We start from the raw sequence: 17,285 nt of genomic DNA on the forward strand, positions 1-17,285 counted from the left end.
ACTCACCTGTTGCCATATTTACCAGCACCACAATTCCATTTGCTTGAACTCTGCCCTGGTTAAATGTCTCCAGGGACTGCCTTCAAAGCAATGGATGACATTCCCCCCCTTCCTCCTGGACAGGCTATTGGGCTCCTTCAGAGCCTTTCACAGCCCAGTACCAAATAGCATGTGACTCCAACCTGTTTCCAGGGCCCGCTTGAGAGTGAGACTTTGCAGATAAGGATAATGAAAACAGACCGGAAGTGCCCCTAAAGACATTTCCCCAGTCTTGTCTGATTGTGTGATTCATTTTTCCAGGCAAAGTGTCCACAGTTTCCATGTTTAGTGATTAAAACTGAGGGTGAGGACAGGGTGAGGATTGCAGTCAATTATTCAGTGAGCATCACTTTACTCAGTGCCAATCGCACTTGTTGTCCTGGGCTTGATGATATAAGGATGGGCAAAGACAGACACATCTCTGTATAGACCAGACATGAGAAATACATTAATACCATAGAAATACACATAAAATTGCAACTCTGATAAGCACTAGAAAGAAGAGGTATATGGTACCAAATGAACTCACAACCCAGGGATCTGACCCATGTGGACAAGTCAGGGAAGACATTGGAAGCCTAAAATCTGGAATTTTTATCCTGCTTTCCAAAGTCACCAGATGAAATTTGGGGCAGGCTTTTAAAAAGCTTGTGTCCTGTGATGAATTAGACAAACTCTCTGCTTTAACTTAACTCAATGTAAGGAGAAGAGAAAAGTAACTGCATTAATGGTGTGTTACAAAAAATATGAGAGGGTGCTTTGTGAAATGACACCAGAAAACCAAATCACAATGAAAGACATTATTTTTCAGGGAAATATAAAGTCAAGAACTAGTCTGACTATATCAGTAACTCTTATTTTAAAACTTCACTATTTGTCAAAATTTACCTCCCAAACCTGTGGCGTGATGGTTGGCTTCCAGGCTCATTCTGAATAACCTTCATAGAACCAACTTTTCTGGTGCTTTATAAGCTACTCCATGGCCCAGAAAACTGGAGAAAGTTTCCCTGTGCATTCTAAGGAACTGGAAAGACTCAGCTACCAAGATGGGAAACAACAAAACAAAATGGCAATCCACTCCAGTACTATTGCTTGGAAAATCGCATGGACAGAGGAGCCTGGTAGGCTACAGTCCACGGGGTCGCAAAGAGTCGGACACGACTGAGTGACTTCACTTCACTTAGGGACACAGACCAAAACTGAATACAAATCCACAATTTCTAATCTAGAATTCTGAACATGAAAAAGTTCTGAAACCTGTTTTTTGTTTGTTTGTTTTTCTTTTTTAATTCATTTGGTGGTGCTGGCCAGTGCTATCCAAACTCCACTCCCTTTGTTCTGACTCTCATCCATTCCGGGCACACTGATGACTATGGGGTGCAGTTCCCTTGTCCCATGGGGACAGCTCGAGAGTCTTGGTTCCCAGAACCCCCCTGAGACATGGAGCCAAGGTCACCCTCCATAGGACATCACTGACATCCTTCTCTTTCTACTCACACTTGTCCACTGGTCCATCTGTTTTTCCTAGGAACACTTCCTAATCCATCATCCTCACCCCTTGTCTGGAGGCCCACTGCTGGAGAATCCATCCGAAGACAGAAAATCTGACCTCAGTTTCTTGCAGCCATTCTTGACCCAAGACTATTTCTAGAATTTATTTATCTGACTTAGTTTTGCGTTCTTATGTTTGGCTGCTAAATATTAATGTGTTTGATTACAGGGTACTTCTCCGGACTCCACTGGGATTATTACATAACATTTACAGTATATACATCAGATTACCTTCCTCAAGTCTAATAAAATATAAATTGCAAATACATTTCACCCAAAGGGTTTTAGGTAAGGGATTATGTAGCTATATAAAATACTAACAAATCAAATCCAATGCTATATTAAAAGAATAATAAACCATAACCAATTAAAGTTTAAAAAAAAAAGTTTGTTTCTCCTTAAATCCAGTGTCTCCATTCATAAGAAAGGCAAAGATCCTTAAGCCTCTCCATTAGAGAGAAGATAAACAAGTTAGCATAAAGCTTTGAGAAGCATTAAAGAAATCAATCATTGTTAAGTGTCACTTGCTCTTCAAGGCTTTATTTAAAATTATGAGCACTTGGTTGGATATGTTTGTTCCTAAGGCCTGAAGATAAGAGGTGCAGTGACCCCTGGGGGCTCTAAAACGATGTAAATGTCCCATGGCTGCAGCCATTTGACTAATCACATGATGTCTATTGATATATCTAGTACTTTGAAGACAAAGCTACAATATACCCTCTACCTTTTGTAAAATATTTCCTTCTGTTTTAAACTTCACTCCACGTACAATTTCAAAATAAGACTTAGGTGTGGACAGACAATCATCTGAGTCCTGTTGTCCGACTTTGGCGCTCTTATGCTTTTGAGACGTGGGGCATGATATGTCCCTTCCTGGACCTGATTTTCCTGATCTGTAAAATGGGTTCTAGTTCAGGGCCTGAGTGGTAGTGAGCGCTCAGCTGAGGTAGGCCCCTTCCCTGCAGAAGTGTAAGGAGTAATAAAGGTGGCAGGGACTCACTGGGGCCCCCATGTATTTGTGTTACAAAGCCATATGGATCCTGGAAATGTTAGGAGCACAGAGTGTTCCTCCCCTCTGACAGTAGTTTTCCATAAAAGAGATTGGAAAAAATACCATCAGAATAGCCTCCTGTTTGCCTCTGACACCAGAAATAAGAGTAAAATAACTTGAAACGCCTCAAAAATGTGTCTTGGTACTCTTCAGTTTGCATGAGTGAATATAGATTATGAATGTGGATCCAATACCTGCCAAACTGTAGTCCCTGCCTCTTGCCCCCTCCCACCCCCAGAAAGAAACCCCAACTAAGCAATGTGGGGAGGCCAGACTCACAACTTTGCAAAGCAGGTAAATTCAAGGCAAACATTTCCTCTCTCTCTCCTGAGCTGACCGGGTATGTTATTACTGGAACCAAGACAACAGGTATTGGTTAATAGCGATGGACTGGGCAGAAAGTTTTCATCAGCAGGAGCCCATTCTAGGTGACTCTGTGGGAAACAAACAGCCTTGAAGTCAACTGGCAAATCAGATACTGTCTGTCTGTTCATGTTTCTAGCCTGTTTCAATAAGGAAAAAGGTTGAAAGCTTTTGAAAAAATAAAAATGGTTAATATGAGTTTCATGTTATTTTATTTGCTGCTTCTTTTGCTTGCATGATACACATGGTAGACATGCAGATACAGAAACGAGGCTTTTATTTTGTCACCAATTTATGTGAACACTTATTCATTCTTTTAGTCATTCAGCAAGCACATCTAACTGTTTATTTATTATGCAGAAGGCAGATTTTAAGTGAGAAAATTTGTACATGTGGCCTAAGAAGTATAAATGAATTTATGAAGAAAATGGGTCAGAATGTTAGAAATCACTCTTTTCCAGAAAACCCATCATGTGTGGCAGCCATCCTGTGCATGAAATTGGAATAAAGTGAACCAGCACTTTGTATGTATTTTCAGCATTTCCTTTAAGGAATTCAAAGAATAGACTCTTGCTAAAGGCAATACCTGTCACAATCAAGCAAAATATATTAGTTCAGATAATTATTCATCAGCTTATCTTTTCCAGCAGGGCAAGATGCTGAGGACCCAGAAGAGTGGGACACACATCTTCACTGCTTCCTACGCTTATCCCCTTCCCGAGGGACAGCTGTGTCATCCCTAACCTTCAGCAACCATCTCACTCCTTTGATCTATAACTCCTAGACCAAAATTACAAACATATCATACTGTTTCATACCTCTCTGCCTCCACGTGTTCTGTCCCTCCATCTGGAATGTTCTGTCTACCTTCCACCTCCCTCTAGATACCTGCTCATTCTTCAAATCCCTGTTCAGGCTTCTCATCCTTTGCCTCCTCCCACAGCTTCCTAGCCACTTTCTCCTCTCTGGCTCTTGAAGACCTTGCCATCCATCCACCACTGCAGATGTCACACCCAATTACAGTTATTTATTTGTACATATCATCCCTGATTTATGTTGGGATTACATCCCAGTAAACTTGCTGTAAATTGCGAATACTGAAAGTTGAAAATGCAGTTAATACACTTCACCTACCATTGTGGCTGAGCCTAGCCTACCTTCAACGTGCTCAGAACACCTACATAAACCTACAGTTGGACAAAATCTTCTAACACAAAGCCTACTTGATAATAAAATTCTGAAAGCTTCCCTCATAGCTCAGTCGGTAAAGAATCTGCCTGCAACACAGGTGCTGCTGCTGCTGCTAAGTCGCTTCAGTTGTGTCCAACTCTATGTGACCCCATAGACGGCAGCCCACCAGGCTCCTCTGTCCCTGGGATTCTCCAGGCAAGAATACTGGAGTGGGTTGCCTTTTCCTTCTCCAATGCATGAAAGTGAAAAGTGAAAGGGAAGTTGCTCAGTCATGTCTGACTCTTCGCAACCCCATGAACTGCAGCCCACCAGGCTCCTCCATCCATGGGATTTTCCAGGCAAGAGTACTGGAGTGGGGTGCCATCGCAATACAGGAGACCCGGGTTCAATTCCTGGGTTGGGAAGATCCCCTGGAGAAGGAAATGGCAACCCACTCCAGTATGTTTGCCTGGAGAATCCCATGGACAGAAAATCCTAGCAGGCTACAGTCCATGGGGTCGCGGTGTCGGACGCGACTTAGTGACTAAACCACCACCACCACTGTAACTTATTGAACGCTCTACTGAAAGTGAAAAGCAGAATGACTGTCTCTACAGAATGGCTGTCAGTGTGTCAGTTGTTTACCTTCCTGATCCCATGGCTTATTGGGAGCTGCAGCTACCACCCCGCCCATAATCACTAGAGAGTAGTTTACAGCTTATCACCACCCCAGGAAGAGATCAACGCACGAAAAGATACTCAACACAGCTCATTCTTAGAGAAATGCAGATCAAAACTACAATGAGGCATCACCTCACACCAGTCAAAATGGCCCTCATCATAAAAACCTACAAACAATAAATGCTGGAGAGGGTGTGGAGAAAAGGGATCCCTCTTGCATTGTTGGTGGTAATGTAAATTGGTATAGCCAGTGTAGAGAACAGTATGGAGGTTCTTTTTAAAAAAACTAAAAATTGAGAATTTGAAGTATGGTTTCTACGGAATGGGAAATGCTTTAGCACCATCCTAAAGTTGCACCGTTGTTCAGTCAGAAACCATCTGCGCACCTCTGGTTTTCATTAAACTGTCTTGTTTTCCAACACGTGCTGTGTTGTTGGCACAGAGGAGGTGCTTAGGAGATACATAGGTGTCTGTTGCACTGAGAGCACTCTACAGGTGTTTTTACATTCATTATTAGAAGTTTAATGGGAAACAAATCAGTCAACAAATATTTGTTGTACACCTACTATGTGCCAGGCCTCTCTGAAATGCTAGGCATAGAGCAGTGACTGGAACAAACAAATGACCTGCCGTCACAGTACTTAAAATCTTCGTCTCAAATTGATGGTCATGCGCTCAGCTAAAAATTCTATTACTAGGGAAGAAGAGGAAAAACTGATACTGAGACAATTAGCAGTCTTTGCCACACTGTTCTTTGCTTTTTTCTGTGTTTAAATGGGCATGTGACTGATAGGCGGAGAAGGCAATGGCATCCCACTCCAGTACTCTTGCCTGGAAAATCCCATGGATGGAGGAGCCTGGTAGGCTGCAGTCCATGGGGTCTCGAAGAGTTGGACACGACTGAGTGACTTCACTTTCACTTTTCACTTTCATGCATTGGAGAAGGAAATGGCACCCCACTCCAGCGTTCTTGCCTGGAGAATCCCAGGGACGGGGGAGCCTGGTGGGCTGCCGTATATGGGGTCGCACAGAGTCGGACACGACTGAAGTGACTTAGCAGCAGCAGCAGCAGCAGCACTTTATGCAGGAAAGGAACTAATCTGCTAAACAAAAATCAAAATCAGCTGCAAATAGTAGACTGTGGTAATTCTGGTTTCTTTAACTTAGATGCCAATGTTGAATTTTATCATGCATCTTAAGAGCCTGTTGAATAGGCTGTCTTATTTCTTATTTGGAGCTTCCCTGTTGCCTCAGATGATAAAGAATCTGCCTACAATGCCAGAGGCCCAGGTTCAGTCCCCTGGGTTGGGAAGATTCCCTGGAGACGGGAATGGCAACCCACTGCAGTATTCTTGCCTAGAGAATCTCATGGACAGAGGAGCCTGGCAGACTATGGTCCATGAGTTTGCAAAGAGTTGGGCAAGACTGAACAATCACCACTTTCACTTTCTTATTTGAGTGTGTGTGTGTGTGTGTGTGTGTGTGTGTGTGTGTGTGTGTGTGTGTGTTGGGGATGGTTAGGGAGAGGCCAGATTTCAATTGAATACTCCAGGTGCTGTTGTCTCCTCCCAATAACCCACTGTTAGGTATGAACAGCAGGTGTAATTATTCCATTTTACAGGTGGAAAAATTAGAGCTCAAATAAATTCATAAAGATGAGAGCTAATTGGCAGAAGAGCCATGTCTTCTGACTTGATACTTTTATATTTGGTTAAGGATGTGGTTAGTTATATAATCTGGCAAGTAACTCAGGCTCACTGGGTGACTGAAATATTTACTGTTGTTTTTAACTGCAGTTGTCTCTAGAAATGAATCAGAGTAAACCTTTCCGTACAGAACACGGCCCCTCCTTTCAGCGTCCTCGTGATCCTCCACTCAAATGCCCGCCTTTCCTTTACATGTTTTGCCCAGAGCAGCCAGTGTTGCTCTTCTCACGGAGGCTGGATCCTGATGCTGAGCTCTCCCATCATGCTTTGTTGAGCCCACCCAGTCCTTGGGCTGTGACTTTCTCTGTGATCACCCTGGTTCCAGTTCCTCATGACGTGATGTTACATGGCTCTGTGTTTGGCCAAGGCATTTCCCCCCAGGGCTGAGGACCGACAGTTTACATCGACAGCCTCTCCTCGCTCTTTGGCTAAGAACCGGCCCTCCTTGCAGGCTGGTGACTGCGCCATCTTCTTGGGTTGCATCTGTTCCTGTCATTTACAGTCAGGACATTCGTATAGCAGAGTAAAGGGTCTTATTTGTTGCATTGGAACAGAAAAACTGAGGGTTTCAGAAATTAAGAAAAATACTTATCAGTGATGAAGTGGAAGTGAAAAGAGAGCAAGCTTTGGGAGAGAGTCTCTAATCTCGGGTTCCTCACCCTGTAAAATGAGGATAATAATACCTACCTTGAGAATTACAGTAAGAGTTAGAGATATAGATAGGAAATGTCCAGCTTAGTGCCCAGAACAGAGTGGATTCTCCAAAAATGAGAGGGAATAAAATAAAATCTATTTTCTTCACTTTCCATAATAATCAAAATTTGGGCAACAATCCCAAGGGAAATGAAAATACATGTTCATACAACAACTTGCACATGAAAGTTCATAGCTTTGTTGCTAATAGCTAAAAAGTAAAACAACAAACCTCCATTAACTGGTCAATTGATAAACACAGTGTGGTCTATCCATACAGTGAATACTGTTCAGCCATGAAAAGGAATGAAGTACTGATACATGCTGCAACATGGATGGACTTTGGAAACATCACGCTGAAGAAAGAAGTCAGATACCAGGAGGCCACAGTTGAATGATTCCATTTCTATGCAATCTCCAGAAAATGCATAGCCATAGAGACAGAATGAGTGGTGACCAGGGGCTAGAGGGAGGGGATGATGAGAAGCGGCTGCTAATGGGTACAAGGCTTCTTTTGGGGTGATGAAAATGTTCTGAAATTAGATCATAGTGATGGTTGCATAGCTCTGTGGGCATACTAAAAACCACTGCATTATATACTCTCAAAGGGTGCTACTAGGTGTGTGAATTATAGCTCAATAAAGCTATTATTCACAAATAGGAGCAAGACTAAATATGCCTTAGTTGCTCTGGGAAGAGATGTTATAGATGGCATTTGTGCAAGTATGCCTGTGTGCTTACGATGTGTTTCATTGTTTTTTCTTTTTTCTAATAGTGGCTCTATTGCTCTTAGACTGACTGAGAGAATTATTGAGACCTTGCCCAACCTGTGCATGCCAGTCTTTCTTTGTCCCTGAAGATGCTTTCTGAGTATGAGGAAGCAGGACAGTGATACTGCTGCCATCCTCCCAACCATATCTGAAATATTTAATTACTGAAATGTGTGCCCTGAGCACGTGCAGATGGACGGGCAGTGGTTATTAAAGGCTGAGACAATGTGGTCTTTGTGTTAGGTCCCTGGTTTCCACAGAGCGCCTGCCATGGTGGAATATATTTGTGGCATTTCAGCCTAATAGGTTAAAACAGACTTTTATCTCTAAACCTGAATATCTGGCTTTTCTTGGGAAAGTCTAGCATTTCTGGGCACGTATTCTAGCATGGCAGCAATCGGAGGGCGTCTGCGTGTGTCTCTGCCTTACAGTTCTCCTGTCATACCGTCCCCTCAGACCGGGCCCGTCTCACCCCTGCATGTAACCTGTGCTCAGCCTTTGTAGGCATTTGGGTTGGACTGGGGAACATCTTCCTGAAACTGTCCATTTATTCACTCGTTAAACTGATGATTAGTGCCTGCTTTACATGGTAAGCTCTATTAGGTGCTAGAATAGTCCTGTCCACAGGGAAGAGGGTCAGGTAACAGAGAAAGGCAGGAGCAGCGCAAGAGCAGCTGTGATATCGGGAGCAGGGAATCGACGTGTGGCCACAGGTCTGGGGCGGGAGGTTCAGGGCTCCTGGAGAATGTGTCCCTGGATAGGATGGTATCTTCTCTCTGGTATCAGAACTTTAGTTTTTGACCCATTGAAGAACATTTCACTAGTAACTCCATTCCTTCAGGGCATAGCCACAAATTAAGAAAACTTAATAGAATTGGAAAATCCAGCAAGGAAAAGAGGAAATAAAAGAGTAGGTGAAAAGGAGTGGGAAGAAGAATAAACAAAGGAGTAAGAAGAAAAACAGGAAAAAGGGTACTTAGATAAATGAGAGACATATTTATCTTGTCTCGGGTGTTGCCATTGATGCTTTTATGAAATGCTCCAAGGAAAATTATGCCAAAGGGAACTTCAGCAAAGCTTATAGGGAACTAATGAATTTTCCCATTTTTCTTGTTTTATTTTCTGTCATCCTTTCATGTTGAGATGTTCACATTGATTAATGTGCTTGATCAGATAGAGAATTCCTTCCAGTTTAACAGGTGGGCATCACTGTCTGTGGGTGTGTGTGGTGCAGTGTGTGAGCTGGTGTTGGGAGGGGTATCAAAAGGCCTGAAGGAAAAGTTCAGGCTCTAACCCCCACCATTTCTATGGGTTCAGCAAGACATAACCTCTCATCCTCAGCCTTCCCATCTCTGTGTGTGTGTGCGCTTAGTCATTCAGTCATGTCTGACTCTTTGTGACCCCATGGACTAAAGCTCACCAGGCTCTTCTGTCCATGGGGATTCTCCAGGCAAGAATACTGGAGTGGGTAGCATATCCCTTCTCCAGGGGAGCTTGCCAACCCAGGTATCGAACTGGGTTTCCTACATTGCAGGTGGATTCTTTACCAGCTGAGCTACCAGGGAAGCCCTAACATGGAGAAATAAAAAGAATGTCTATCTTAGCTAATCATGAAGCTCAAAATGAGACATACGGGGGTGAGGGGTTCTTAACACCAAGAGAGGAAAATCTAGCTCACGATCGAAAGTATCAAGAAATGGTCTATTTGTAATATGTCTAATTAAGTTCATCTTGATTTTATTAAAATGATAATGGGCTTTTGAATTCACCATTACCTGGTCAATCTGCAAATTTAACCATGCCTCCTTCTTGCTCTTTAGGAGTGCAATTGATTACTTGGTTGATTCCATTTCCAGAATTAACATTTCTTTTTATATCACTCTTATGCAGTCTTTAGATGTAACGCCTATGATTGTTTCTGAGACTGAATGGTTCATACTAAGGAAGGACACCAAGAAAATAGAAATATTTATTTGTTGGTGAGGAGGGTTTCATGAGAAGTGAGTTTTCCTGATTTGTTAGCTCGTTAGGAAGAATTGCTACTAACTGATTTGGTAGGATCTAGGAGAAGACTTTTGTTGGAAGAAATTCCCAGGTTCCAGTTCATATCTGTATCCTGATATGAAACATAGTCACAGCTAGTCCACCCAGCAGACAGAGTCTAGTTTTTTAAACAGCACTACACAGTAGCCAGGAGGCAAGAATCCATTGTCGTATTTTGCCAAGTGGCCAAGCATGTCTCTTCCCACCTTGGCAGGACAGCAGCTGGTAAGCCTGTCCCTGAGAGCAGACAGAGGCGGTGGGACTTGATGACATGCCCTTTCTTGAAAATAAATTTCGCTAGTTACTTCTAAAAGTGAAATTTTATTTGTAGGTGGAGCTCTTTATTTTCTACACCAATGAGTCTTCCTTGCTGGATGAAAACATGAGGCAATTAAGAGGGCAATTCAGATTTTGAAGTCTCAAATTGGAAAATTCATTTTTTGCCAGCTTGCTAGTCATGGCATGAATGGTCCAGGTGGTGACTAACTTTGTTGTTCATTCCATCACAGCTCCCTTGAGCCTCTTGCAGGTTCCAAGACAGCGAAGATCAATCGCTGCACAGCATTGCCTTCCTCCTGCCCCACTGACTGCAGGCCTGTTGCTCTGTAGCATTGGAAGTCTAGACTTTCTGGGGTGGCAGGAAAGCTAAGAACATTCCCTGAGGGTCAGTGCGGACGGAGGTGATCAGGAGAACTATGTCCTCAGTGTCTGTGTTCCACTTGCAGAGTGGTCCAGTCCTCATCTTTAATTTGGCTCCAGTGGCCCCTCACTTAGTAATGTGAGTTTAGCCCTCACAACCTCAGTAGTTCTTATAAAAAGAAATGAGCCGGTTGCAATTATTTCAAATTGGCTACTTGTTTAGGAGCCAAGACTGAGGAATGAAAACTGACCTTCTAAAACAAGGAGGAAAGTCAGTGTGTTTAGACGTCGCCAAAGAAACTTCAGTTTTATTTTTGGCCGCAGCCAAATAGGAAGGCTTGGTCACTCTGAAGACTTGTTTGTCTGCTGGTCTGCTGCAGAGGCTCTTGCTTTCCCCTGTAACAATGACCACGCACCTGCTGGCCTAGGGACTTCATCAGCCAAGAAAATCCCTGTACGTGCTGTTGACTGAATTTGCAGTATGTGCGTGTGTACCAAGTTGCTCAGTCATATCCGACTCTTTGTGACCCTTTGGGCTGTAGCCCGCCAGGCTCCTCTGTCCATGGGATTCTCCAGGCAAGAATACTGGAGTGTACTGCCATGCCCTCCTCTAGGGAATCTTCCTGACCCAGGGATCAAACCCATGTCTCTTACATTCCCTGCCTTGGCAGGTGAATTCTTTACCACTGAGCCACCTGGGAAGCCTGCAGTATGTGTTTACTGCTGTCCTAATCTGACTTTGAATCCAAGACTCATGGGCCTTTGCTGACACACACAGGTAGGGAAGAGGAAGAGGCAAGAGCAACTAGAAGCAGAGAGGAAGCGGACATGCAGCTTGATGGTGAGACATGACTTAGACTCCCTCCTGAGGCCATATGGATGTTGCCCCTGTATCTGCCAGCTCTTGCATTTCAGGTGCCACCAGCTCCAAAGAAAGCCAGCAAAGACTAATGGACAGAGAGGGGACCAACCACGAGCCTCACAGGAGTATCAGGGCCACAGCTCTCCTGAAGGAGGAGGAGGGAGACCTCTTAGTGGCTGACAGGTTCCAGTACTCCTGAGACTCCAGGTCGCTCTCCCATGAGGCCTTCAAAGAAAATTAATTACATGAGGATTGGCACAGCTCAAGAGCTGAGCTCTCCTTGCCATGTCATTGGGAGCCGGCGAGATGATTTAATGTGACTCTCTACTCTGGTTGGGAGAATTGAGGCCAGGATTGAACAGGCTTCACTTCCCAGGAGCCTGGTGTTCCAGCCAGTACCTGTTTGTGCTTCATAAACAGTGGTGTTCCAGTCTGACTAGTGAAATCACTAATCACTGTGTATCACTTTGTCGGCCACCTCTCCAGCTGTATCTTCACATCATTCCTTGCTTTCTTCAAGGAATCCTCCAGTGATGTCCATTACCTCTCCGCGTGCTTTTCTTGATCTCAGGGAGCAGATGGTAGACTCATCTTCCATGGGACTGGAAGGAGCTGTGGGTTTGAGAGAAAGCCTCGGCTTCTCCTGCACACTCTGTGTCCTTGATGGATAAATCCATCCAGCTGCAGATTTGTGTGTGTCCTGGAGCTGGTGGAGCTGTAGGGTGGGTCAGGCACTGCACTATTACATTTTCTACAGGGCTCTGAAAACAGAACCTTTAACTCAGGCCCCAAGTTTCCTCAGGGAGCTTGCATCTGGGCCTTTGCTCTGTCTCTCTCTCTCTCCAACCCTCTGAAGACACCAGGGCCTGCATGCTTTCATGATTATGTATTCAAACGGAAACATTTTCATCAGAGGGATTAAAAAGCAGCAGTTAGAAGTGTCCGCCTGGATTTCTGTTTATTTGCCTTCACCAGGGAAGTGGAGGAGCAGGGTGGTGTTCTCGAGGGGGCGGACTGCAAGCCCTCCTCAGTGGCCTGGAGCCGGCCCCTCCGTTCTTCCTCTGGGACAAGGCAGGAGACTGGCCTTGTGCATCAAAGGCGGGTGTGGATGGACCTGCAACCACAGTGGGAGGACTTGCTCATTTCCTCGGAAGCCTGAGGACAAAGAGAATCTGAATAATTGGGGGAAGTAACCGTAGAGGAGATATTTAAAACTTAATCAGGAGAGGATTCAGTCTCTGCCTCTGCTTTTAATCAGACACGTCTATCTTTGCAGATGTCACGCAGCTAATTTCTCAGGATGTTTGGCAGTAGTGGATGCTTAGGCAGAGTTTGGAGTTGTTTAGTCTGTATACCAGGAAAGTAAATTTCATACGATGAGACCTTTGTTAAAATAATTAGGAGGAAATGCATCAACGAGTAGGGAGGGTGAAGAGAACGTCAGTCCAATGTAATGCAGAAACAACAGTCAAGGAAAGAAGTAGATGCTGTCTGAAGTTTCCTGCACTGTAAGGCATTTGGGAATAATATGGAATTCCTAAAACTTTTGGCTCGCACTGCAGTCAAGATTTTGGGGGTTGGTTTTGTTTTAACGTACTCTTACGCATCATGCTTTGAGTGAAGAAAAATGTGCGTTAGTGGGTTCTCAGTTTCAGGATTTGCTCTACACGTGCTTCATACCATGAGACGAGTGGGTTGACAATCCTGGTCCCCTTCCCGGCTATGATGCTGGACGTCATGCTGGGCCTTGTAGCTGTGGCCGTGTGTGGCTGTGGATGTGGTTTTTGCTGATAGGCTGTACTTCTTGGCACAGCTGCAAGCTGGATGGCGTCCATGCCTCCCTCCCAGGTTGCTTCCTGGCCCATTTTCCCACCTGCTTGTACTCCCCCACCTCTGTCCTACCATGCTCACCTAGTGTCCCCCAACACTATCAGCGACACACATCACCTCTCTTCCCTCCTGAAGATAGAATGTCCAGGTGGGTCTGTGGGTCTCTCCCTCCTACATCTTGTTACAAAGAAAGGGGCTGGTTCTAATCTGATTTCTAGAAAAGACTTGAAAGTAGATTGAATCGGCCATTGGCATCACCGCCTGATCCTCTATTTTTTGAATAATGTTTTAAATAAGGAGAGTTTTCATTCAGATATCCATTTTATGAAATAAGATTTTCAAATATTAGTCATACCCCTCTTTCCTTCATTTTTCTATACTGTGTGACATAAGCTACATATCATCATGTTACTTGGTGTTTTACAGAAATTTATTCCCTGTGTAACATGGCCTTTCACTATGCTTTGCTTTACAGTTTTTTTTTTTTTTCTCTCTTGAACATTATTTCTCTTAAAGATTTCTCATCCTCTCTTAGAGATTTCACTTGTTCCTTTTGGAGCAGCCGTGACCCCCAAAAGCTCAAGTAGGAAGAATAAAAACCATTATAGATTGGGTTTAACAAAATTCTGTGTACTGAATTGCTTTAAATGGAAGTGACTGCTGTTCACATCTCTTCATTTGCTCTTGTCAAGGCCATGCTCCCAGGGAACCACCACTGCTGATAATGCCAATAGCTTTCCCTCCCCAGTAGGAACTGCTGAATTGCCAATAAAGTATAAATTGCCAATAAAGTATAAGCGAGAGTATATTTTTACTCTCACTTAAGTGTCTCAGATACCTCTTTTCCTATGGCTCTTTCTTTCCCATTTGTCCTCCATTTCTTCCTTCCTTCCCCACCTTCCATCCTGTTTTAATTTTATTCAGTGTGGTTTTAAAAAATCAGGACTAGTGTTGAATTTTCACTAACGCTTTAGGATTTTTGTAGCATATTCACTGAAAGACAACTGTTCTGTAGTTGTGTCTTTATCAGGTTTAGGTATCGCTGTTGCACTTGCATTATTAGAAGGACTTGGAACAAGCCACGTAACTATGGAAGTAGCTAATGTGTTAAGATGGGCTTTCCAGATGGCTCAATGGTAAAGAATCTGCCTGCCAATGCAGGAGACGGAGATGCGGGTTCTGTCCCTGAGTTGGGAAGACCCCCAGGAAGAAATGGCAACCCACTCCAGTATTCTTGCCTGGGAATCCCATGGACAGAGGAGCCTGGCAAGCTGCAGTCCATGGGTCGCAGAGTTGAACATGTCTGAGTGCGTACATGTGCACACATACGCTTAAGATATCTGGTAGAATTTCCCTATGAAACCATCTGGGTCTAGTGTTTTCTTTTGTTTCTTTATTTCTTCCAAGAAAACTGTTCTCTTTAAGTTTTATGTTTCAACTGAAATCAATTTTGCTAACATGCATCTTGCTAGGACATCTTCTATTATATCTAGTTTTCAAATTTATTTTTCATTGAGTTATATGAATTAATTGCATATGATTTTTTAAAAAATTATTTCATGTCAGTCATATTCCTTTCATTTTTGTCTTTTCTTATTTTTAATTTTTGTGTTTTCTGGGTTATATTAACTAGTGATTGTCTTTTGTTGATTTTTTTACTTAAAAAAAGTAACATTTCTTTTGTTTATTAATTCTGCTTTTTCTCTGTTTTCTACCTCATGACTTTCTACTTTCATCTTTATGACTGTTTGTTTTGTTGCTCTTTCTCTAGCTTTTGGAGTAGGAGTTTAACTCATTAATTTTTATTGATTTAAGGATAAAAAACTGAATTTTCTCTGACCACTGCTTTAATTGTATCCCTCAGTTCTGATCTCTAGTGTTTTTATTATTTATCTTTAGAAGTTCTAAAGTTGATTTGTATTTCTTCTTTCACTTAATAGTTGTTTAATAGAGAGTTTTTAATGGAATTTTGGAGGTTTTATTACTAATTTTTGATTTTATGAAGTGATCAGAGAGTGCTCTAAATATTATTCCAATTTTGTAAAGCTTTCTTCATAGTATAATTGTTGGTCAATTTTTGTGAATGTTTCATGTGCACTTGAGAAAAAAGTAGAATCTCTGTTATTGTGTTCCATAGATTCTTTACATATTTACTTTCTCCCCTTTGCACTTTCTTTAACTGAAAGTAGTATATTAACATCTCTTATTATTGGTGCTTGCTTTGCCTTTCTATACTTTCTGCTATAAAGGGGTTGGCAAACCACAGCCTGTAGGCCTGTTGCCTACTTGCATAAACAAATCTTTACTGGAGCACAATAATGCTTTCATTCATGTGTTATGAATGACTGCTTCACTGCTACAATGACAGAGTTAAGTAGCTACAACAGAGAGTATATAGCCTACAAGCCTAAAATAGTCACTGTCTGGCTTTTAAAGAAAAGTTTGCCAACCCCTGTTCTATATATAGGTATGTGGATATGCACATTTATTATATCGTTGATGTGAATGACATTATTTAGCATTATTATTATAATTACAATTTTGCCTTGTTATGTTTAATAATTTTGGCCTGAATTCTACCTTATTTGATGTCAAGATTGCAACCCATGCTTTCCTTCTTTCTTTTCCTGTTGGCTGGCATATCTGTTCATTTTGGGGTGTTCTGAATAACTTTGTTTTAGATGCATTCTATTATATATAGCACGTGTTTGCTTTGTGACACTGTTTGAAAACATTTTTGTTTTAATAAATGACTTAAACTCCTTTCTAAGTGAATCAGTTTGTTAAACTTTCAAGATAGAGCAGAAACAAGTTTACATACATTGTAGACTTTTGAAGGTATTCTATTTTGTGTAAGTGATGGTAGAGTTATCCAAAATACATAGGTGAAGATACCTTGGACTTTGAATTTTATACTGAAAACTGGTATTGTGATTTCCCCCTCTCTGTGTGTTTGATTAAAGCAGCACTGATTAAAAATTTTGTGGGACTTGAAAATGCAACTGAATTATTGCTTAAATTGAGAGTTGCTCTTATGAAGTTAAAAGGTAGATATCTAAAAATCAGATACCTAAAAATTAAAACAAATGGAAAACTTTCCATTTTACACATATACTGTTTTTTCAGATCGACTCTACTATTGGCCCAGTCTCGTTTAAGGATCTAATGACACAGAGATGGTTCAGAAATTGATTGTCTAGATTGGAACACGAGGGATTCATTTTCTTGTACACAGTGTCTAGAACTGGCCGTTCTCCTTTCAGCTTATCTGGAGTCTTTTGGCTTCCTTCCTCTGTCTTTGGATGACATAGTAACTGAACTGTGTGGTGCTTTCTGTCATGCAGGGCAGCCACTGACCACAATGTGGATAATACAACAGAAATACTCAGGGAGTGGTTGAAAAATGTACAGCAAGCCTATCACTACGTGGAGTGGAGGCCTATGGATGAACCTGAGTGAGTAGCAGAGAATATTCTGTGAACTCGTTGTTTACCCTTCCCCCCCTTAATCAGTTTTCCAGTCACTTAGGTTTCTAATCCTAGAGGCACATGTGATTTTTCATTGTCTTTTGTCTCTGTATCTGATAGTAAGTTACAAAGACCTGCTATTTCTTCCTTTGACAGATCTTTGTATTTCTTTTCCTCTTTGCTCATACAGCTACTGGCCAGGTTCAGACTCTCGTTAGTTCTCAAGTAAATTAACACAGTAGTGTATATTTTAAAACATTGATATTACTTATTCATACTTTGAGTATTAACCTTTTACACCTGAAGGATCATTGTGAAAAGTTTGTATACTTTGTATATATACCTTGCCTTTTTACCCATCATATCTTGGTAATTGTGTCATAGCAACAGTTGAAGAGTGTCTCATCATTTTTGTGACTG

The 17,285-nt window shown here is 42.3% G+C and overlaps 1 protein-coding gene across 1 annotated transcript in view; it reads left to right on the forward strand.

Annotated features, from left to right (window-relative positions):
• COLGALT2 (collagen beta(1-O)galactosyltransferase 2) overlaps positions 1 to 17,285 on the forward strand; it is a 118,006-nt gene that overhangs the window by 52,051 nt on the left and 48,670 nt on the right. Inside the window, exon 2 of the mRNA XM_040263816.1 lies at positions 16,743 to 16,853. Within this exon, the coding sequence (XP_040119750.1) occupies positions 16,743 to 16,853 (111 nt within the window). The remainder of the gene's footprint in view (positions 1 to 16,742; positions 16,854 to 17,285) is intronic.

The sequence above is a fragment of the Oryx dammah genome, unplaced genomic scaffold, assembly GCF_014754425.2.
Source record: "Oryx dammah isolate SB20612 unplaced genomic scaffold, SCBI_Odam_1.1 HiC_scaffold_21, whole genome shotgun sequence".
In the NCBI taxonomy this organism is placed as follows: Eukaryota; Metazoa; Chordata; class Mammalia; order Artiodactyla; family Bovidae; genus Oryx; species Oryx dammah.